The following is a 23,570-nucleotide window of genomic DNA, read 5'->3' as shown; positions in this document are numbered from 1 at the left end:
AACACGGAACTGTACTATAGATTCAAATCAACTATCACTTACTTCTGAAGTTATTATAAATAGAAAAATGTAATTTAATTTGTGATGGTCAGAAAATGAAAGTTACTACACTATAATCACTTTGCCCAGCTACTTACTTAAAAATCCCATGTAGGTTTAGCTCTATACATTTTCTGATAAAGAATATTTCTTAAATAATGAATACACACATGAACATATACATAGAAAAATAAAATGGAAAAGGCTAATATTTGCTTTCTTCTGTTTTGTTCTATGCTCTCTTATGAACTTCCAAAATCAGAACCAGATATGCTTATTAAAAAATGCCAGGAAGGAAACACTTAGCATTTGGAAGGTTAGAAGAAAATGGCATTTCAAAAAAGGTTTGTTAAGTCCTTTGTGAAGCCCTTTGGACAGTGTCTATGCATCTCCATCAGGAGAAGCTAGAGAATGATCATATTACTGAAGAACAGGGAAATGTTTCAACAACGGAAGAATGTGTGCCCTGCTAGGAAGAGAGCAGATAAGAAAGCCTTTTATGGTCTATAGACTATTGCACATCCAAATAAAATACAAGAGAAAAGAATGTCCAACAGATTATGGTCAAAAACACATTAACTAGCTTGTGCCCAGAAATAAAACATACCAGACACCACTGCAGTCAAACCTGTCTTAATTTGCTTCTGTTTTAATGACCTTTAGAAAATGGTCCAACTGATTATCAGCAATACACTGTTTTTGCTTTTTTCTTAAAAAAATATTTTGAGACCACTTTTGATAAGCACACATAAAATGTGGTCATAACAGACAAATATAACTTTAGCAAGACTAAACAAAAGTGCAAAACTTAAAAAACAAAATTAAAAATATGGAAGCATAAGCTAAAATTTTCTGCATAGCTGAAATCTATTTAAAGCAAGTCCTTGCTGCAGGGGTGGGAAGGGGTGCTGACAGGAGGTTAAAGCAGTTTTGTTTTAACATCTTCTGCATGTTTAAATGATGCAAAAAAATAATCTCCCTCCATAAGCTTGAGAGCATCTCACAGACAATTCATTCCTATATCTTTAGACACCATGGTTGTGGCAGGGCCTCCGTCTGCGAGGTACACAGCAGTGCTAGATTTAGAGTGGACTGCCCTGTTACTGCCGTTGTTGTTGACCTCGCAGTCCAGTGGCTCGGTGGAGATGACCCAGGTGGATGGGCGCCACCGCTTAAGAGAGTATGGAGTTTTCACACGTCTCTTGATCTTTTCGCCTGATCCTGATTTGCCATCTTGCGTTGACTCGCCTACTGGAAACAAAAGGAAATAATCTGTGTAAAGAAAAATATTTAAAGTGTGTACAGTACAGCCGATGGAGTGCTTGCCTAGAAATGCAAAGGGCCCTGAGCTCCGTCCCAGTACCACAGGAGCCTCAGGCCTGGTGCTTATGGCAGTCCCAGCAGCTTGGAGGCAGAAGCAGGAGGAGCAGAGGGTCAAGGTCCTTCACCACACGGCTACTGCTCAGAGCCTGCCTGAGTGGCACAAGACACCATCACCAAAACCAAACAAAGCTAAACTGCATGGAGACCAAGGGGCTGAACAGGTCACACACAGGCCAAACCAGCACAGAACCAATGAAGCACAGTTCTTGAACATGTGATGGTACTAGGCAGAATTCAACCAACTCAGTTTTGAGTCTTATCTAAAAAATTGTGAGTTTTAATTAAAACTCACAAGAACTGAGAAAATTCAAAATCTTAATTGTATTCTCTAATTCTTTTTGCTCCAACTCTCTAAAGACAGGTAGAACCTGACTTAACGCTGACAGCAGGGCTGCCGTGGGTGGGTAATGTACTCCTGCAATCCAAGTTCCTAGAAATCTAAAGGAGAAAGATACTGAATTCAAGTCCAGCCTTTGGCCATAATGAGTTACAAAATGAGTCCTTGTCCCAAAAAAACAAAGCAAAACAGAAAATGTCCAAAGGAGATGAAATCATAAGGCCTCTAACATATAACAGTTTTGGAGGGATGACCATTTTTCCATTAATTCTGTTTTCATACTTGACAAATGGCTTTATGGAGACAGAAGCAAAAAGGGTGTGTCAACCAGCTTGTAATATAACCACTTAAGCCAAGGGTCAGGGTTTCTTTCTTTGTGGTTCTGGAGACCAAAACCTGGTCCTTGTGTATTACAGGCAGGTGTGTTACCTATGAGCTACACTTCCAGGCAAGGGGTAGATATTTGCTCTTCTGAGACCTTTCAGCCGACTCTTTAGTTTAAGAAAGCATAAACCACATAAAAGAAGCCCTTTGACATCTGAAATTTACTAAGACCTGGGTGTGTTGACACACTCCTAATCTCAGCATTCTGTGGGTTTAAGACCAGCCTGGTTTATATAGCAAGTTTCAGGCCAGCCAGAGGCTTACATAGAGGCCCCTTCTCTCTCTCTCTCTCTCTCTCTCTCTCTCTCTCTCTCTCTCTCTCTCTCTCTCTCTCTCACACACACACACACAGAGAAAGAGAGAGAGTTAGTGAGTGTGTAAAGACTTAAAGTTAAAAACTAAATATAGATTTAAAGTATTAACATGTATAGCAAATGTTTCAGAAGTAAACGTAAGATGTCATTGCTTGTACCCTGAAACTACTGAATACTGACTTAATTTCATCTGTCACAGCAAATGTGTAAACCACACACGGAGAAGCCATCAAGCAAAACACAGATTACATTGGTAATTTTTCTGCCCTCGATACTAGCTTTTTAAATTGTCATTGACCAAAAAGAAAAGGGGGAGGGAGGAGAAAACAAACCCCATGCCCTTTACAATAATTTAATTGTCACTTTGGAAGTAGTAAAGGTAAAGAGTCAGTAGTGGCGAACCAACAGGATTCTATTTTATTTAACTGTCCCTAAGGACACCGCACAGCCCTCTCTACTTACCCTGTATACTGCTGCCATCCAGGATATTTGTGGCTGAAAGATCCAGAGAATTGGGCCTCTGTGCTCTTCTGGGCTTTGATGGCCCAGGGTCTGCAGCTGTGCTTGTGACACCTTGTGTAAGGACATCTTGTTCTGAACATGGATTGCTGTTGTTGTTATTGGAATTAGTTCGGCCACCTTCTAACGGCCGTTCCCTCCTGTCTACCAAACGATCCAGAACCCCTTCATCATGGCCAGCCTGTTGCTCTCGTCTCAGTAAAGGTTCGTGCTCATCAGGACTCGAATTGATATTCAGCCTGGTATCCTCACCAATAAATTGATTCTGCAGCATTTCTTGGGCCCTATGTGCCACTGTGCTGGCTGCCTGGCCAGATGGCACCGCCCCATTGGCATACTGGGCTGTGGCAGCATGGGAGTGGACACTGTGGCCTCTACCTGCCACACCATTCATAGTTACTGTCACCACATGAGGCTCTGCTGCATTGATCGTATTCATCTTGGCAACTCCAGTTTCTACTTGTTTCAAGTTTGATTTGTGCTTGTTGCCAAATTTTAGCCGGGGTTCTTTTGTTGAATTTTTGGTGTTCAAAGGCAAACTAGTGGGTCTCTTAGGAAGGTTCTGTTGCTTAGGAAGAGGATAGATCTGAGCAGGTGGAACATCAGGAATCAAACATGCTTGCCCATTTGCAGCCTGTGTGAAGTCCTGTTGTCCAGTCACTTCCACCGCAAGCTTTATGAGCGGATAAAGCAAGCTAGAACTGGTACTGCTCAGTGGGTCTGGCCCACTGAACTGCTTCAGAGAATGCTCCATGAGATTCTCATCAGAGCTTTCCTTGAGGTTCTTATCAACTTCTTTTGGGTCTAGCTTATTAGTCTCCAAGTCTTCCTCTGTCAGCTGTAAGCAGACGGGGGTTGGCCCGACTGACTGTGCAACATTTGTGGCATGCAAATGCGTCTCATCTGGGTATGGCATCTCGGATATAGTGGTCATGCCCGTACTTGGAGTGAGGCCGGTGGTATTTGTGGTGGTTGTGTTTGTGGACATGCTTGTGACGCTCGTTTCTGGGCTAGGGATTCGAGCTTGTGCTTGTTGTCGCTCATAATTAATCGAGTTTCGGTTCTTTTCTCCTATTGTCAACGGTGTGCTGGACATCGAATGCTCAGAGGAAATATTCTTCACAATGCTGTCAGTGTGATGGATGGAGTCTTCAATATACGAGGAAGAGGAGTAATCCGGGTAAGGCCCGAGTTTTGGCACACGCCTGTTATGTGACAGGTTGCTTGAAGAGAGAGAAAAACATATGGCATTGAAAATGCAAACATACAACAAACTGTCTATTCCAAGCGAACACCACTGAGTCCAAAGCCTCACTGCTTTTTATTTTATGCTTTACATGCTTTTTATTGCACTTATTTATCTGACATATTCTGGGCACGCTCGGAGGTCAGAGGGCTACTTGTGGGAGGTGGTTCTTTTCCAACATGTGGGTCTCAGGAATCAAACTCAGACTGTCAGGCTTGGTGGCAAGCACTTGGTGGCAAGCACGGCAACCACCAAACCATATCACTAGTTCTACTTATTCTAAACTCATATTTAAGAGATTAAATCAAAATCCTGGTACCTGTTAACAGCTTGGTAAATTCAAACATTGTAAGTTTTTTTTTTTTTAATGCACTCTATAAGATTATGTGAAAATCTATATGGTTCCAGATAAAATTTTTATGGGTGCTTATTATTTTGGTTTACAAGAGTTAACTTTGGGGCTGGAGGAATGACTCAGTGTTAAGTGGCTTAGCGACCCTTTGATGTCTAGCATCCACATGACAGCTCACAAATGCCTATAACTCCAGTCTCTGGAGATCCAATGCCATCTTCTAGCCTTGGAACAGAATGTTAAAAAAAAAAAAAAAAAAAATATATATATATATATATATATATATATATACATACACAATAATTAATTTAAAAAAATCTCACCTATAATTTTATAACATCAACAAAGAACAATACACTTTTAATGAAGTATATATTTGTACAAGTAGTTTTGAAACTAGAAAAACATGGATGTATTTATTTTGTATTTCTTTAATCCTAGATCCAATATTATATAATCAACAAATATGTTAAGGACTAGGTTCAAATGACCGAGCAATAATAAGAATATAGAATTTGTACATTTTTCCAAAACATACTCATTTAAGATGAACACTGCAGCATATTCACAGGAAGCCCCTGTCCGTGTACGGTGCACATAAGGACATGAGGTGGATATGACACTCAGAGAGCCAAGATTCAGGACAGTTCTTTAGCTCCTGAGAGTCACGGCCAGCGTCAGCCCTCCTGGGCATGACAGCTCTGGACTGCCTACAATTATTCTTTCATTTATTAACTATTCTATAGTTACTTAAAACCTCATTACAGAAAACATTAGGGACAGCCTTCACTGAGATGACCAAGGTACTGAGACATTAACAGATGAAAGCATCAGATAAAAGTATTACAGAAGAGACTTATCAGCTGTAGAAAATTAGGTTCTACTAAAGAAGATTGCTGTATTACAGGGAATGACAATTAATAACATCATCAAATAATGAATACACTATTAAGAAAGTGTTGTACAACCATGAAAAGGAAAGCTAAGGAGATACAGAGAAGTTAAGGCTCAGTAAAATAAAGCCTACAGTGCAAATACCTACTGGATGAACTATTACTTAAGGAAACTTACAAGAGACTATAGGTGAGAGGACTTTCCAAGTAGAGGTGAGCACACAAGGGAAGGAGGGAAAAGACAAAGGAAAGGAGAGACCTAGATTTTTTTTTCTTATCATTCAAGAAAATTACCAAGTATTTCAAGTAAAAGCTCCAGCTAACCCTTTAAGATTATTTTATGTATATAAATATTTGCCTGCAGATATATTTGTGCACTGTGTGCCTATGTGGTGCCCACAGAGGTTAGAATAGGGAGCTGGACTCTCGGAACCAGAGTTACACAATGTTAGGATCCACCATGTAGATATGTGCTGGCTCATGTAGAACTGAACCAGGGTTCTCTGCAAGAGCACCAGGGGCTCTCAACCACTTCAGCTGCATCTGGACAGATGAAAAAATTGCAGTGTTTACAGACTATCGGGCAGGAGAGATACAGAATGAAGAGGGAAGCAGAAGACTTTCCTAATTCTATTTAACAGCTGGTCTCTATTCTCCTTGGTTTGTGATAAGCATGGCATATAGCTGAAGCCCATTCTAGCTATTTATTAGTAGTGTAAACCACACACAATACAAATTGTTCTTACAAAGGAGAATAGAAAATAGAAAAAATTCAAGAAAAGTATAATTTTATCTATATGTCCCTAGTAATATTTTCCTGGGTGTCTGTCTGAAACTTTTAAATAAATATTTATTATGTAAAGTAATAAAGCTGCTATTTTTACTCCCAAATACAGAACCAAGAAATATAGGTGATCTATTTACAAGCTTTTCTCCTTTTGAGGCAAGGTGTTCATGTAAACTGGCCTTGACCTTGTGGCAATCCTCTTACCTCAACCTCCCAAGCTCTGAAATGACAGGCACAACTACTAGTTCATTACAGTTCTAACAAATGAGATGTCTCATAAAGACAACAGTAATAAAGACTAATTAATTAATTAACTTTCTCAAGACATCGTTTCTCTGTGTAGGCCTGGCTATGCTGGAACTTGCTCTGTATACCAGGCTGGCCTTGAACTCAGATCTGAGTGCTAATGGTATATGCCACTACAACCAGGTAATAAAAACTAAATTTTCCTGTATCTTTTGATATAAAAATACTTATTCTGTCCTGTATTCATAACAAATAAATATTTTCAGAATAAGAATGGAAATATTAAAAGGTACAGAGATGGTGCAGCGGTTAAGAGTGACATTCTTCTTGGACTCAGTTCAGAGCACCAGAGCTCACAACCGCTGTACTCCTAGCTGTGGGGGTTCTCGTCTCTCCCTAACTCATCTGCACACCCCGCTCCCACGTCCACATCACTAAAAATAACGAAAGATGCCAAACCCCTCAGGACCTTACCGTTCGTTCTGCAGAGCAGTGGACATTGGGTTGACCGTGGGGCTCACAGACTTGTTTCTCTCCCATATCATCATGAGCTCAGCCATTCTCTCTTCCGCGCACTGTGCAGTGAGCCGCGCCTCTGCATCCTGGTCCCAGCAGTCTTCAATTGTTTCCTTGAGTGACCTCACCGCCTACAGCACAAAGCAGACATCAGACAACACGCTGTTTCTAAAAACTGTATTCGGGTTCTTAATCTATGTCAAAGAAAATCAGGTATTATGTGTGGTTTGTTTCTAAACAAGGTTTCTCTGTGTAACCCTGGCTGACCTAGAATGTACTCTGAAGACTAGGCTGGCTCTGAAATCCTCCTGCCTCTGCCTCCCAGTGCTGGGATTAAAATGTGTGCCACCATGCTAGGCTCCAAACTAATATTCTACAACACATATTCTTCCAAAAGAGTTAAAAAATAAGGGGTTCCTAAAAGCAAAGGAGTAGTAAGTGAATGAAGCTTTAACTTATGTCCTTGAAGAATTACTCAGAGGACCAAGCACCTACGCTAAGTTGATGTGTTTCTTCAAGGCCTGGGATTTACACAGCTATTGTTAATTCACAACCCTGTCGTCAGCAGCCACTAGTCACACTTCAAAAGGAAGTTTTAAGGACCAGCATGAGGTAGCTCAGAGGGCAAAGTCACTTGCTGTACAGGCTGGGTAACGTAATTCAAATAAAGATGAAAGGAGAGGGCTAGAGAGACGGCTCAGCAGTTACGAACACAGACTGCTTTTTAAGGGTACCTGGGCTCAAATCCCAGCAACTATGTGGCAGCTCACAACTGTTTCTAACTCTAGTTTCTGACACTCTCATATAAATGCACACGTGAGCACACACACACACAGTGGGAGGTAGAGGAAGTGGATCTCTGAGTTTGAGGGCAGTCTGGTCTACAAAGTGAACTCAAGGACAGCCAGGGCTACACAGAGAAACCCTGTCTTGAAAAACAAAACAAAACAATAGTAGAAGGAGAGAAGTGACTCCACAAATTGTTCTCTGTACACCTGTACACACACACACACACACACACACACACACACACACACACACACACACACACACACACGGAAAGGAGAGAGGAAATCTCTTTAGACTTGTTTTGTTTCTGGATTTGTTTATTTTATGAGTGCTCTATTTGCATGTACACCTGCATGCCAGAAGAGGGCATCAGATCCCATTACAGATGGTTGTGAGCCATTACAGATGTTGCTGGAAACTGAACTCAGGACCTCTGAAAGAGCAGTCAGTGTTCTTAACTGCTGAGCCATCTCTCCAGTCCATTTCTGAATTTTAAGTATGAAGGGTTTTTATCTGGGGCTGGACAGATTGATTACTAGACGAAGCACAAATATGAGGTCTGAAGATTATATACTCAGACTCACAAAAGCTGAGTGGGCAAACCCTGCAACCCCAGAGCCGTTGGAGGCAAAGACAGAAATCCCTGGACAAGGTGGATAGCCAGACTAGCCAGAGCACCAATCCCCAGGTCCAACACAGATCCTGCCTCAATATAGGGTAAAGAATTATAGAAGACACTCAATGTCAAACTCAGGCTTCTACATACATGTAATTACATATTCACACCAACGAATAGCATGCACAAGCACACACACACACACACACACACACACACACACACACACACATACACACAGGCAAAAAAAGCTTTCATTTACTCTGATATCTACATTTCCTCTACTTCAAAAACGATACTATAGGTTAAGGATGGCAGGTTTAGCAATGGCAATACAGAATAGCAAGTTTTCTTAAGTTACAAAGTGTGAGCCCAAGATCATCATGACAAGGTGATCGTGGTGGCATGTGGGCAGACATAGTGCTGAAGCATTAGCTGAAAGCTAATGCTGATCAACAGGCATCTATCAGAGAAAGCGAGGCTGAGCCTGGTGTGGGCTTTTGAAACTTCAAAGTTTGAAACCCTCCGTGACAACACACCTCTTCCATCAAGGGCACACCTCTAAATCCTTCTCAAACAGGATCTGGCACTCAAGTACATGAGGAAAATCCTCATTCAAACCACAACACTGTTTGTTTGTTTGAAAGCTGTTAAGGCTTATTTTGCCATAGCAGTTTAGAAATTTCACTTGGATGTATGTTAGCATGTTTCACATCTCCCCCCTAGGTATTGAATAGATTTTTCAGTTTAAAAATTCAGAACTTTCCTCAATCAGAAGTTCTCCAGTGTTTCTTTTAAAATTACTTCTTTCCTTATATTTCTTTGACCTTGAATTCTCATTAAACTAATATTGAACCACCTAACACTTCAAGTCTGAATTTCTTGCTTCTATTTCCTATCTCTTTTTGGGGGTTGGGGAAAACAGGGCTACATGAGACCACAGTAACCATGTGACCGAGCATACTTTGAGTCCCCGTGTCACCTCTGAAGTGTGTGTGCCACTGTGCTGACTGTGTAGTGGTGCCCTCTAATGCAGCATCATGTGTACGCTGGCAATCTACCACCTGAGCTACACCTCCAGTTCCACGTGGTTCTCGTCGCTGCTCAGTGTTCTTTACCTCCCGAGTCCCTCATTCATTCCCCACTAGTACTGCTACAGCACTTTTTCTTCGGTGTATTTTTTTAGTTTCCTGAATGGCAGGATAGCTCATCAGGCTAAGACCCTTGCCCCCCTGCTTGATGACATAATTCAGTCCCTGGAATCCAGAGTGGACAGAGATAACTGACCGGTGCAAGTTGTCCTCTGACTGCTACATGCACACCATAACACATGCCATTCTCCCCCGTAAAGGAATTCAAAGATTTTTAGTTCAGCTCTTTAAGCATACTTATAGTTCTAGGAGGCTTCATATTTTCTCAGTGATCTCTTTTTTAAGAAGGTAGTAATGATTACTCTGAAGATATTCATTATATCTTTTTACATAGTACAAATTAATTTTCTAAACTATTAATTTTTAAAAAGCATAAATATAGTAATTTAAATCATTTTACTATATATTCACATTTCACTTACAGATTGCCTTAGTAGAAGAGAATATTTTCATTATTATACCAGAGACTAGAGAGTCCCTGTATATTTCCATTCAGATATATTGGACTTTCTCTTATTGGTCATCTTTGTTAATAAAGTAATGTCAAGGCAAGCTTGTGTTTCAAATGAGATTGAAATCTTAAGTATATGGCATCTTTATATACACACGATTGTCTTCAAATAGTTTCTGCTGTGGGAACTTGGGTGGCTCCTTAAGAACCCCCATAGCAGGGGGAGGATGAGCTGTACTTTCCCAGGGTTCTCCAGAGCTGCTGACCCCATGGGGAAATGTCTGAAATCTCCGCAAGTTTGTTATAATAAATTGCAGCTTCTTTTCATCATCTTAAATTGTTTGATTTCAGCACAACTAAGATCTATTTGAAGTATCTGTCTGTTTCCCTCCTATAGTGGGATATGCAGCCTGTGCAGATTTACCTGACAACCTTTACTTCTAATTTAGATGAACTTGCTAAGTAAGGGGTTTGTAATACTTGGTTTACTTCCAACAAATCCATTTAAACCTGATAAGATAGAGCAGGGATGGGGAAAAGGGCTTTACTGCAGCAACAATACAGTACAAGAGTAGGGAGAAAGTATATAGTTTATTGAAATGAGTAAAGGTTTGTTAATTCTCTTTAAAAGAAAGAACTATTTAAAATAGTTTATTCGCTCTTATAATTATTTGTAATTACTTTTTAAATTTTAGGGTGGAGAACCTCATTAAACTTTCTTATAGGGCATGTCTACTAGCAATGAGCTCTCGGGATTTGATATATCTGGAATTATCTTAATTTCTTCATTATTGAAGGATAATTTTATTTGATACATAATTCTTCTTAACAGTTCTTTTCTATTTCAATGCTTTAAATATGTCATACCTATCTGGCTTCAATGGTTTCCACTGAGAGATGGCTGTTGATATTATTGAAGTCTTTTTTTAAATTTTTATTTATTTATTTATTATATACAAGTACACTGTATCTGTCTTCAGACACACCAGAAGAGGGCATCAGATCTCATTACAGATGGTTGTGATCCACCATGTGATTGCTGGGATTTGAACTCAGGATGTCTGAAGGAGCAGTCAGTGCTCTTAACCTCTGAGCCATCTCTCCAGTCTTTTTTAAAAATTCTCATTTTCAGGATCTCTGTTTATTTTTGGTTTATGACACTTCAATGGTTTATGAAGCTATGGGGTTTACCCTGCTTAGTGTTTGTCAAGTTTCTTGGGTCTATAGATTCACTTGCTTTGTTTAATATGAGGAGTTTCAAACCATGTGTTTAAGTATTCCTCCTGTCCCTTCCCCTCCATGTTTGGAGCCCTATACTAAGTGTTCAGCACGTTTGCTCCTGTTCTGGGAACCACGTCCACGCTCTCCTAGACTCTGCTCCTTATTCTTTTGATGTGTGGTCTTAGGCTGAAACATTTTGTTTTTCATCTTCAAATTCACAGGTTCTTTCTTCTGTCTGCTAATATTTGCTGTTCAGCCACTCAAACGAATACTGAAATTGTTACTGTGTCTTAAAGTATGATTTAAAGTTTTTTAAAAAATAATGTCTATCTTTTATAGCTGTTCTGTTTATTAAAAACATTACGTTAGGGCTGGAGAGAAGGGTCAGCGGTTAAGAGCACTTCTGCTCTTGCAGAGGACCTGGGATCGGTTCCTAGAACCTACACAGAACAAAACTGTTCATAACATCCTTCTGGGCCTGTAAGCACCACACACACATGCAGGCAAACATCCATACACACAATTTTAAATACTTCTAAAATTGTTTGCTGATGTTTAGTTCTTCGTCTATTGTTTCCTTTGTTCTGTGAGCATATTTAAGGCAGTTCACTAAAAATCTAATGTCTGTACTTCCTCAATTTCTGTTAAATTTTATTTTACTATAAACAGACATCACATTCTTGTTTCTTCGCATTCTGTTTTAATTTCTTGTTTGTTTATAGCCAGGATCTCCTCTATCTCAGGCTGGTTTCGAACTTACTCTAGGCTCAAGAATATCCTTGAGCTCCCAGTCCTCCTGCCTCTACCTTCCTCGGGCTAGAATTGAAAAGTATAATGTTATACTTGGCTTCCCTTTAAGTCTCTAAAACCTAGATAAATAAATCAACATAATAAATAATAAAATAAGAAGCTGGGTATAGTGGCACATGTCTTTAATTCCAGCACTAGAGAGGCAGGGGCGGAGGCAGGTGGATCACGGAGTTTGAGTCCAACCTGGTCTATAGAGTGACTTCCAGGACAGCCAGAGCTGCAGAGAAACCCTGTCTCAAAAAACTAAAAGCAAATAAAATAATAATAATAAATAAATGAAAGTAGACATTTTGACGTTTACAGTGACAAAAACCAAGTCATCTTAAGTATTACATGATTAACAGATAAACATTCTCCACCCTGTGACTGGCTTGTATTAGGACCTTACTTTAATATTTACCCAAGATCTTTAATGTTCTGGCATGGCCTTCACTTCTGAGTAACACTAAACCTAAAGATCCCTGGTTACTGAAGCTTATGGTCTTTCCAGATCTTTCCAAGTTGCATCCTACCAAGTACAGGTAGCTGGTTTCTAGGTTACCTAGTATAGACGAGAACTTTCAAAACTCAGGAATAATATTAAATTACTTTGCAGGTTTATGCTTTAGATTTGTTTACTGTACAGGAATATTTAGGAATATTAGGAATATTTAAAATGTCACCAAGAGTGCTAATAAGAATTTTTAGCCTCATATTGGCTTCTCTGATAAAAATTACTCAAATATTACATAAAAATGTGTATTATGTATATACATATACTAAAATGTGCTCATTCATTATGCAAATATGGTAATGTTTAGCACTTAACACATACGGTAATATAATTACTTAAGTGGAACTTCAGCAAAGAAAGAAAATTATCTAAAAGTAAGAGAAAGACATAAGATTTAAAAAGAAAATGTTGCTTCTAGGTAAAGAACAGGAACTAAAGACGACAAGGAACCAGGGAATCCTGGTTGGTGTTTTAAAAACAAACTTTCCCAAATGGCAAGAGCTTATAGCAATAGTATGTGTGGTTCCTAAGACACGGAGCTCAATACTCTGTTGTATGGAAATGTTTACACAAACACAATTCTGGTGTTTTTATTTTATTGAACTTCCTAGATCCAGTTAGTTATATACCTGCTACACATCACCCAGCCTGTCTCTTGACAGTGCCTTACATTCCAGGCTGGCCTTGAACATGGGACTTTTAGTCTCAGACCAATGGTGGGGACAGGTATGACTCACCAAAGCTAGGTGGCTTCCATTTTTGCTTATCTAGTTCTAGTAGTGCATTTTCTTACCAGGCTATTTTCTTTCCAGGCTTCTGGGAACTTGGGCCTCTGCTTTTCTCTCGACACAAGAACCTGCATATCCTCAAATGTAGGATGGTTTCCAACTTCTGTCTGAAAAGCCATCTGGTAATCTGGTACAGATTCACCTGTGTATTTATAGAAAAGAATGACAGAATTTCTAGTAATCTTAGAGGACAGAATAGCAGCACTATTTCTAACATCAAATCATATGAGAATTAGATAACATATTAGATATCATAGCATAGAGATCATATGTATTAAAACCTTTCAAGAATATATGCAAATTTCAGAGTCATTATTATTGATTTGATATATTGTGATATATTTAGAAGTCTCAAATTTTATTGATAAGTAAAATAGTTTCAATGCTATACAGATATTTTACTTATTCTTTAGTACTGAGGATCAAACTCAAGGCCTTGCTAAGTACATACTAAGTACTTACTTAGTACTAGGTATAAACATGCTAAGTACATGCTTTAACACAGAGCCCTGGACAGCTTCTGGGTTGTTTTTGTTTTTTCAAGATAAGGTTTCTCCATGTAGCCCTGGCTATCCTGGAACATACTCTGAAGACCCAGCTGGCCACAAATTCACATAGATTCTCCTGCCTCTGCCTTCCAAGTGCTGGGACTAAAGGTGTGAGCCACCACTCCCCAGCTTGGTGTCTTTTTAAGTACGTTTTCTACTGGGGAGTTGTTTCTCAGACTAGACAAGTATTTTACAATGAATTTGACTGCTATTTCATTTAGGAGGGAAATATTAAAATACTTAGTATTTAAATTATGCCTGAACTCTAACCTCATATTAGAAAATAATGAAAAATTTCAGGATTTAGTACAATAATATGCAACCAGAAGAGAAAAGACTGAATAACCACTGTACCTTATCAGGTTATTGGATCTAATCTAGTTCACCTAGAATATATCAAATACCACAATTTTTTGGTTTTGTTTTGCTTTTGGAGGTAGGATCTAGTGTATTCCAGACTGGCCTCATATTTCTTATGTAGCTAAGGATGGCTCTGAACTAGATCCTCCTGCTGTTATTTCCTAAGGGCTGTATTACAGGGATATGCCACCACAACAGGTTGAGGACTAAACTCAGGACTTTGTGCATGCTATACAGCACTATAACAAATGAGCTCACTTAGGGATCTAAGTTAGTAATATATAAAAAATTTTTGTAACAATGACTATGTCATTTGTTTAATTTTCCTAACAAGCAGTATTTAAATATAGAATGTTAAAGCATCACTGTTGGGCTGGAGATATAGCTCAGCAGTTAAGAGCACTGACTGCTCTCCCAGAGGTCCTGAGTTCAAATCCCAGCAACCACATGGTGGCTCACAACCATCTGTAATGGAATCTGACACCCTCTCTTCTGGTGTGTCAGAAGACAGCTACAGTGTATATAATGACTAAATAAATCTTTTTTAAAAAAGCATCTCTAGCTTCTCAGTATTTGACAACTGTGTATGTCACCAATAGGCACAATTAGCTGCTTACAGTGAAATGCTGCTGATTTTTACAAAATGTGATGAAGTGTATTTATTAATACACAGAGCCATACTTCTTAAGACTAATGCCTAAAGCAGTGGTTCTCAACCTTCCTAATGCTGTGGTCCTTTAATATAATTCCTCATGCTGTGGTGACTCCAACTGTAAAATTATTTTCATTGCTACTTCATAACTGAAATTGTGCTACTGTTATGAATAGAAAATAGAATGTAAATATTTTTGAAGATACAAGTTTGCCAGAAGGGTTGTGACCTGCAGGTTGAGAACCACTGGCCGAGAAGAGTCTTCCTGGCTGCTCACCACCACTCACTCTAATGTACTAAAATAACAAGACAGATTAGCAGAGATGGCGGTCAGGGCATTCTGCTTCTAATCTGGGCTTCATCTCTTCCTTGGGAAAGACATTTAACTCTTGTGTGTTTCAATCTTCCTGTCAGTAAAGCAGTAGTGTCTGCATTCCTTATCGCCCCACACAGCACTGAAAGGCACAATGACCTCGATGAGAACAAACCATGAAACACAAACTTTTGTTTCTATTTGAAAATTTAAAACAATTCTAACAATGTATAAAAATTAACTGTATAATTTTATAATCTACTCAGCATAGCCCAAGTTATTAGACTGCTGTACTGCATTTAAAAACAGGTGATATTTTTGCATATTTTTAAGATTAAAGCAAATCAATATCAACATTCAACTCTAAGACAAAACTAAAGTGTTTAAAGATGTTGGCTTATAGCACTTTGTTCATTGAAACCTACCTCATGTCACACAATCAACTCCAATTCAAATCACCTGTACGCTGTACTTGACTAGCACAGTTGGTCTGCCTGACATGATGATGTATATACTTCCCAGTTATTAGCTTTTTCCTCCTACCAAATGTCAGGTTAGCAGAACTAAAAATTAATAATTCTATTTGTTTTATTATGATCATTCAAATTCTAACTTCAAAACTTACTGTAAGAAATTAGCGCATGATTTTGTATAAATGCAAGTTTTGACACTAATAACTAGCAAAGAGAGGCTGGGAGATGGCTCAGTCTGCAAACTGCTTCCCATGCAAATATGAAGCCCTAAGTCAGGCTGCTAGCATCTATCTAAAAGGCCCAGCACCATGATGTGTACTAGCACCAGGGAAGCAGAGATGGGCAGATTCCTGGGGCTCCACAGCCAGAAAGCTTAGCTGAACCCGGCACACTCCAAGCTACAGAGAGAGACCTTGTTTCAAAAAATGAGTATGGGTTCTGAGGGATAATACCTGAGGTTGACTTCTGGCACCCACAGGTACACGCTCAGGCATGTGCATGAATGAGTGTACGCACACTGCACACATGTGCGTACACACATATTCTATTCACTAAAAAAAGTTCCACTAAATATTTGTGGTTCTAAATCTTGTTTTTCAATAGACAAGATGCTTATTTGGAGCTAACTTTGTTAATATACTTCCTATGATGATGAGAGACACTACCCTTTCTTAAAGCTTTGTAGTCAGAATTGCTAAAGAGAAGTCCTTTAACCTCGTTTGCTGTCAAACTGCTGAGAAGAGATCAAATGTTTGACGCTATCATTTAACTTCCTTTCTTCCTACCTCCTCTGGATTGGTTAAATGTGTGTCTATTTGTACAGCCATTTTTGGTTCTCATCTCAAATGACATTATTTTATTTTTCTTTCTCTTGTCTTTTTCTTTCTTCCTTCATCTAAATGCTATAGCACTTTACTCTTTAATCATGCAAAGACATTTAACTCATTATTTCTCAAATATTTTAATCAGCCTTCGTTATATAATACTGCTTAGATTTTAAATTTTATTTTTAACTTTATGTTTATGTGTTTCGCTCACTTGTATGTACCTGTGCTCTGTGCGTGTGCTCTGTGTGTGTGCGTGTACACACGCCTGCTGTCTGCAGAGGCCAGAAGAAGGATTAAACCCACATGGTAGCTCACAACTGTCTGAAACTCAAGTTTCAGGTGACCAGATACACTGTTCTGGCTTCCATAGGGACAAGGTATCCATGCAGTGCACAAACATACATGCAGCCAAGTTAGAAACTGGCTTGGGCCACTAAGAAAGCACTAGCAGGTCAGGGCAATCCAGTGAGATCCTGTATTAAGCAACAAACAAATCATAACAAAATAAAATAAAAGCAAGTTGCTGATTATATTATGCTAATAAAGGAGTAACTCAGACATTCTCCTAAAACTATATGTTACAACTTTAAAAACAAAAACAGAAACAAAAACTGGAGGGTGGCTGGAGAGGTGGCTCAGAGGTTAAAAGCACTGACTGTTCTTCCAGAGGTCCTGAGTTCAATTCTCAGCAACCACGTGGTGGCTCACAATCATCTGTAATGGGATCTGATGCCCTCTTCTGGTGTGTCTGAAGACAGCTACAGTATTCTCATATAAAATAAAATAAAGATCTTAAAAAAAAAACTAACTGGAAAAAAAAGGTGTGCCAAAATCCCAGTTGATAATTACTGCTATTTACAGGAAAATGTCTTGACTAACTCAGTAAAACATTAAGCTTTAATTTATTAAATATATATTTTAAAAACATATTTATTTTAATTATATGGCTGTGTGTAGCTATGTGCATGTGAGTGCAGGAAGCCAGTAGGAATGAGGGCTGAGGACATAGGGAAAACCTGGAGCTGTTTACTTCCTTATTTACATGTATGTATATCAGTGATCATCCAGGAGAGGGCGCTACAGACGGCTGTGAGTCACCATGCGGTTGCTGGGAATTGAACTCATGACCTTTAGGAGAGGAGCCAGTGCTCTTAACTGCTGAGCTATTTCTGCAGCTCCCCTAGAGTAGTTTTTAACAAAAAAACTTTCTGATCTACTTTGTTCTGTATGAAATTTCTATTCTGAATATTCCATATTCATATGAAAATGAGTTGAAGGTTTATTATCCAGTTGGGTTGTTGAATGTGAGAAAGAAGGTACAAGTGTATCGCTTCAGAACACTGATCTATCCAACAGCAGTTCTCACCTGGGAAGAGGTCTGTGCACCTCATAAACACCTCCCAGTAGATCAGTCCAAGCGCATACATGTCCACCTGCTTCAGTGCGGACTCACAGTCCCTCAGGTTCACAGCTCCTTCTAGCACTTCTGGTGCCATATAGCGAATTGTGCCAACCTGGTCAATTAAAAGTGGTATTTTAAAGAAAGAATGCAAGATATCTTGTTGGGCAAACATTAGACCAAAGGTCATATAAAAATGTACTCCTATAAATGATACTATTCGACCCTAAGCAGGTCACTGAGTCCTTTGTCTACTGTACTTTAGCAATTTCTCCCTCCCTAATAATTAAACAGTATTAACTGCTTTAGCAAAACCTACTCATTGATGAGAAAGAAGAAAGTAACTGTTCCTATACCACCTTTTAAAACTCCGTGAGGCTGCAGGCTGCTCTCTAGTTAATTGCCTAACTCACTGCCCACCTTTACAATATAGTCAATAATATAAAATAAAAACTATCAAACATGGAGAGAAAATTACAAAGCAATATGTACATCATTTAATATTTTTAAAAACTGCAAATGTGTGTATATGTACATCTATGTATGTGAAAGCAGAGAAAAAAAAAAAAACGACAAAAAAAATCAATTCCAAGTTAGGTCTTCATAATGTCTATTCTGATGAGCTGGAATTTCAAAAGGAACCAATTACCTTACCTGGTTCTTTATAAAATGTACTTGGTATTTCCTAATTTTCTAGCTCACAAGAGTCTTCAAGTGACAGTGCACAGGGATAACCACTGTGAGTGTCACGACTTCAGGGTGTGCCAGTGTGATGCTTATAGACAGACCCACCTCACTTATGGCCGCATTATCTTCTTCCCCTGGGCGCACCAGCCTGTTTCCAGTTAGCCTCATGGATAAACCAAAGTCACTGATAACACATGTGCCGTCATTCTTTACCAGGACGTTTCTGCTGTTCAGATCTCGATGGGAAATTGCAGGTTTATAATGATCTGTTTGGATAATTTCAAATTATCAGCAATGTGTAAGCAGAACTGTGGGAGATTAAATTAACATGCAGATGATGGGAGCCACACACGTCAATAAAAGGCAGTGCTCTGTCCACGAATTAGTTATCTTCTAAAATCCCGGGGCTGGGGAAAAGAAACCTGCTCGTCAAGGCCACGTCTATCATCTTAGCACTTGGGATGCAGTTTCAGACGGACATAAATGACACAGCAAGACTCTGATTCAAAGCAAACCCTACAAACCAAACCCTAGATCACTGTTTTCTAATAATTCCTTTTACATAAATAGTAAGCACTAAACATTCTACTGAATCTAATAGTAAATAGAGTTCTAATTCTAGTACAATCTTGCTTTTCTCTTCATTTCTTTCTTTTTTGGGGGGAGTTCATTGTTGTGGTTGGTTGGTTAGTAGGTTGGCTAGCTAGTTTTCTCAGACAGGGTTTCACATAAATCAGGCTGCTCTGATTGTCCTGTCTCTAATTCAAAAGTGGTTTAGTTACAGATTGGCGCTACCATGCTTGGCTTTCTCTTCATTTCTAAGGCACAAAAGGAGGCAATACCAAAGTAATGTTTGTTGTAAGTAAAATTCACACAGTTAGCCAGCTTATTTAGAAAAAGTATCAACTGAGAAACTACAGTTCAAATTTCTTAAACCAGCATAATTACATTCTCGATACATTCTAAATACTTGTTCTTATACCCACAAGTAAGTGTCCTTATCATTCATCAGAGATGCTTCTTTTTGCAGCAGATGGAAACTATTACAGAAAGCCATGACTAATCAAAATGAGAATAACAACTTACCATGAAGTGTTTAGCTCCAACTGATATGATATATGCACAACGCAAGACCTACACTAAGACTCAGAACAGTACAAGCAGGGGTAAACAGACCACAAGAGCCAGAGGACGAGGACACCTGGTAAGAGACTGTCTCCTTTACAGGACAGGGAAACTACATCCATGAAATCTCAACAATATAGTAGCCTAAAGAATACCCGAACAATGGAAATATCAGTTTGATATGCCAAAAAATTAGGAAAATCTCATATCTCAACCCCTAGATCAAGAGCTAAAGGTAATTAATGACCACTGAAAAAGAATCAGTTCTCCTACGAGTGAGCCCCCTAATTGATTATCTAATACAAAGTAGTCAGGCCTATACACGAGCAATATAGAATTAATTTAATAGGAAGCATGCATGCATGGATGCATGCATGCATTCATTCATTCATTCATTCATTCATTCATTCATTCATTCCAAGACAGGATCTCACTATGTAGCTCTCGGTGTCATGGAACTTACTCTGTAGACCAGGGTGACCCCAAACTCACAGAGATTCACCTGCTTCCCAAGTTCTGGGATTAAAGGCATACAACACTGCACCTGGATAGCATAGCAGGTTGTATTTATACATTTGAGGGGGGAGAATAATAAAAAAGTTATTGGATATAGTATAAATGAGTGTGTGCATGTTTCAGTGTGCAGGTGTGTGGAGACCAGAGGTCAGGTGTCTTCCACAATCACCTCTTCACTCAATTTATTTGAGACAGGGGTATATGGCACCCGCCTTTATTCCTAGTACTCTGTAAGCAGAGGCAGGGAGAACTCTGAGTTTGAGTCTAGCCTGGACTATATCGAGAGTTCCAGAACAGCCAGAGCTGCAAAGTGAAACCCTGTCCCAAACAAACACACAAAGTGAAAGATGCTGGAGAGCCGCCAGTGTAATTTAAAATAAAATAGACACAGGGCCTCTCCTTGAAGTCACGTTAGCTAGGCCGACAATCATCTCGTCTGCTCCTCAGTACCTAGGTTCCCTGCAGTGCCCGGCTCTTTCGGTGAGTTCTGAGGAGCTGACCTTGGTCTCTCATGTTTGCTCAGGAAGCACTTTATCACTGAACACTTCTAACCCCAGAGAGGACATTTAAAGTATTGTGAAACATATACTTCTGAATATTTTTGAATTAGGTAAAACTATAAATTCAAATACACATGCTGAACACAACGTGTTCAGAAGCTAGTGCTATCACTAGCTAATGTTTGAGAAAAATAGCTTTGTTTAGGCAAAAAAAAAAAAAAAAAAAAAAAAAAGCAAGCCTGTATTTGATTTAAAACCTTGCTGAATCGCGCAAACCTTGAAAAGGAATTAGGATGATATTTTAATTCAGTTTTAAGCCAGCTTCTAAAAGGAGTTATAATATTTAAAAGTACGGAAACACAGTCCAAGGGCTAATGTGCTAAAACAATGAAGCCTGAGCATTAAGTTGCTGACACAGGCAATAACAGGTCAATCTTGTACTCAGGGAAAGATGTCAAGTAAATGAGCCAATAAATTATTCAGAAGAAATTATTTATATATGAAGCATCAGCTAGAAAAGATGATCCATGCTCTTATATAATGGAACAAAGATGTAAGAAATGGATACATTAATGTTCTCCTCACTAAAGAGGTCAGGGAGACTACAGAACAGTCACAGGTCACAGTATGACAAAAGGTGACACAGGTAAACCTGAGAAAGCACAGAGGCACGTCCCCACAGCCATGTTGATTTAGGGAGTGCACTCTGAAATAAAGCAAGGGCGCTGACAGACGTGGACAGCCAGTGCGGAGCACAGGGAGCTGCGGAGGGCTGTAGCTATGCAGGGCTCTGATACGGTTGAGGCTGGGCAACACTGCCTTCCGCCCTCACTTCATACGGACCCAACACTGCTCAATGCAATGCACTCAGCAAAGACAAAACAAGTGTATCTTTCCAGTGAGGAAGTGTGGGTTAATGTGGGCACGACAGGAACTTCTGGAAGTGGAAGGGGACAATCCCCCATCCCTGACCCCGCTACCTCTAATATAGCACACTGGACAATGCCATGCCATGAAAACGACAGCCACATTAAAGGGTGGCAGAGGAAAACACAAGGAGCCATGAGTCACGCTGCCAAACCCATCCTTGACACTCTTCAGGCTTTGGTTTTGACTGTTACTGGGGGCTGAAGCCAAGGGCCTCACCACACTAGTCAGCTGCTCTACCACTGGCCTATAATCTCGATCTTCTTCTAGCTGTTTCCTCCTCTCCTTTTAAGAGCCAAGTTGCACTATGACATCAAGGGTGGCTCAGAACATCCCAGGTTGGCCTTCAGTGCACAATCCTGCTTCAGCCTCCTGAGTGTGAGGACTATAGTAAGTATGCACTATCTCACTCGCCCCCCAGAGCATGTAAAAGCAGGGTCTCACTATATAGCTAGTACACCTGAACCTTGTTATGTAAACTTAGGCTGGTTTCAAAGTCAGATTCTCTAGGAGCTACTCCTGATTGCTGAGATCAAAGGCATGAACCATCACCCTTGGCTCTCTTAAAATTCTTAGATTATAAGAGAAGAAAAAAATTTCAAAATAAAATTTCTTTGTAAGTAAAGCCACTGTTATTTTTTTTAATTTATTATTTTACTTATAAGTACACTGTAGATATCTTCGGACACACCAAAAGAAAGCTTCCGATCCCATTACAGATGGTTGTAAGCACCATGTGGGTGCTGGGAATTGAACTCAGGAGCTCTGGAAGAGCAGTCAGTGCTCTAACCACTGAGCCACCTCTCCAGCCCAAAGCCACTGTTATTCCTGGACTCCAGCTAGCAGAGCATTAGTCTATAAAAGGATGTTTGAGTATCACGGCCTATGAAATAAAGATCCATGTAACAGTAAAACTAGCACGCTATTATTTATTAATATAAATAAGCAAATACAGTCTAGCTAAGAAAGAGTATTAACCTAAGGTTTACAAATAAACTTCAAGAGGCCTAAAAAACCTCTAGGATTTTTTTTCTTTTTTGGAGTCTGGTCTTAGAGTATTAGAAATCAAAGGCCTTGTATATGCTAAGGGAGCATTCTACCATTGGGATACACTCCCCCCAAATAATTCTTTTCTAAAAATAGCTATAAGTGTATTTTTAGAAAAGTCTTCAAATTCTGAATGAGAACCATCTTGCATTTCTTCCTGTTGCATTCAAATATGTTTCTTCATAATGGATCTTTCAATTAGTTAATACTCAAATTTTAACAGTATAAATTATATTTCTTCTAAAATATGATTAAAATTTCATTCATCTTACCTCCTCGTGGTAATTCTGTGTGAAGATAAGCCAATCCTCTAGTCACAGAATGAGCCAGACGACAAGAGCTTACCCAATCACTTGTGTGAAGACTCAGATACTTGCACAGAGATCCCTGTATAAAGGGAAAAGAATATCAAAAATTGAAACTTACTTGCTTCAATAAGAGGCAAGTTAGGTAACCTTCTGAGGAATTTGCACAGGCTAGGATTCCATGAAGAGATAATGATAACGATAAGGTATTTTTGAACAAAAAGAGGAGAGAGAGGAAGCTGGCTCATTTTATGTAACTGACACAAGCTGTAGTTGTCTGAGAAGAGGGAACCTCAATTGAGAAAATGCCTTGGTATGATCAGGCTGTACAAGCTTGTAGGGCATTTTCTTAATTAGTGATCTTAGGTTCTATAAAAAAGTAGGATAAACACACACACACCCCAAAACAAACAAACAGAAAAAAGCTAGCTATACTGGCCCCACCTTTAATCCCAGACAGAAGCAAGCAGATGCTAACCTAGTATGCACAGTGAGTTTCAGGACAGCAAGAGCTACATACAAAGAAAGGCCCTATCTGGAAACCATAGCAACAACC

General features: G+C 39.3%; 1 protein-coding gene across 2 annotated transcripts in view; it reads right to left on the bottom strand.

Moving 5' to 3' along the window:
- Positions 1-834: 834 nt before the first annotated feature.
- Positions 835-23,570, bottom strand: part of BMPR2 (bone morphogenetic protein receptor type 2) — a gene marked incomplete at its 5' end in the record, with an annotated part of 91,124 nt that continues 68,388 nt past the window's right edge. Inside the window, 7 exons of one of the 2 annotated variants that reach the window (XM_080932692.1) lie at positions 835-1,290; positions 2,920-4,199; positions 6,975-7,147; positions 13,341-13,477; positions 17,875-18,022; positions 18,700-18,860; positions 22,982-23,096. In XM_080932692.1, the coding sequence (XP_080788818.1) occupies positions 1,040-1,290; positions 2,920-4,199; positions 6,975-7,147; positions 13,341-13,477; positions 17,875-18,022; positions 18,700-18,860; positions 22,982-23,096 (2,265 nt within the window). In that variant the 3' untranslated portion in view covers positions 835-1,039. The remainder of the gene's footprint in view (positions 1,291-2,919; positions 4,200-6,974; positions 7,148-13,340; positions 13,478-17,874; positions 18,023-18,699; positions 18,861-22,981; positions 23,097-23,570) is intronic. The other variant, XM_080932693.1, reaches the window with a different exon arrangement.

Source organism: Micromys minutus (genome assembly GCF_963924665.1).
Source record: "Micromys minutus genome assembly, chromosome: 19".
Lineage (NCBI taxonomy): Eukaryota > Metazoa > Chordata > Mammalia > Rodentia > Muridae > Micromys > Micromys minutus.
This window is presented reverse-complemented; position numbering and strand designations above follow the sequence as displayed.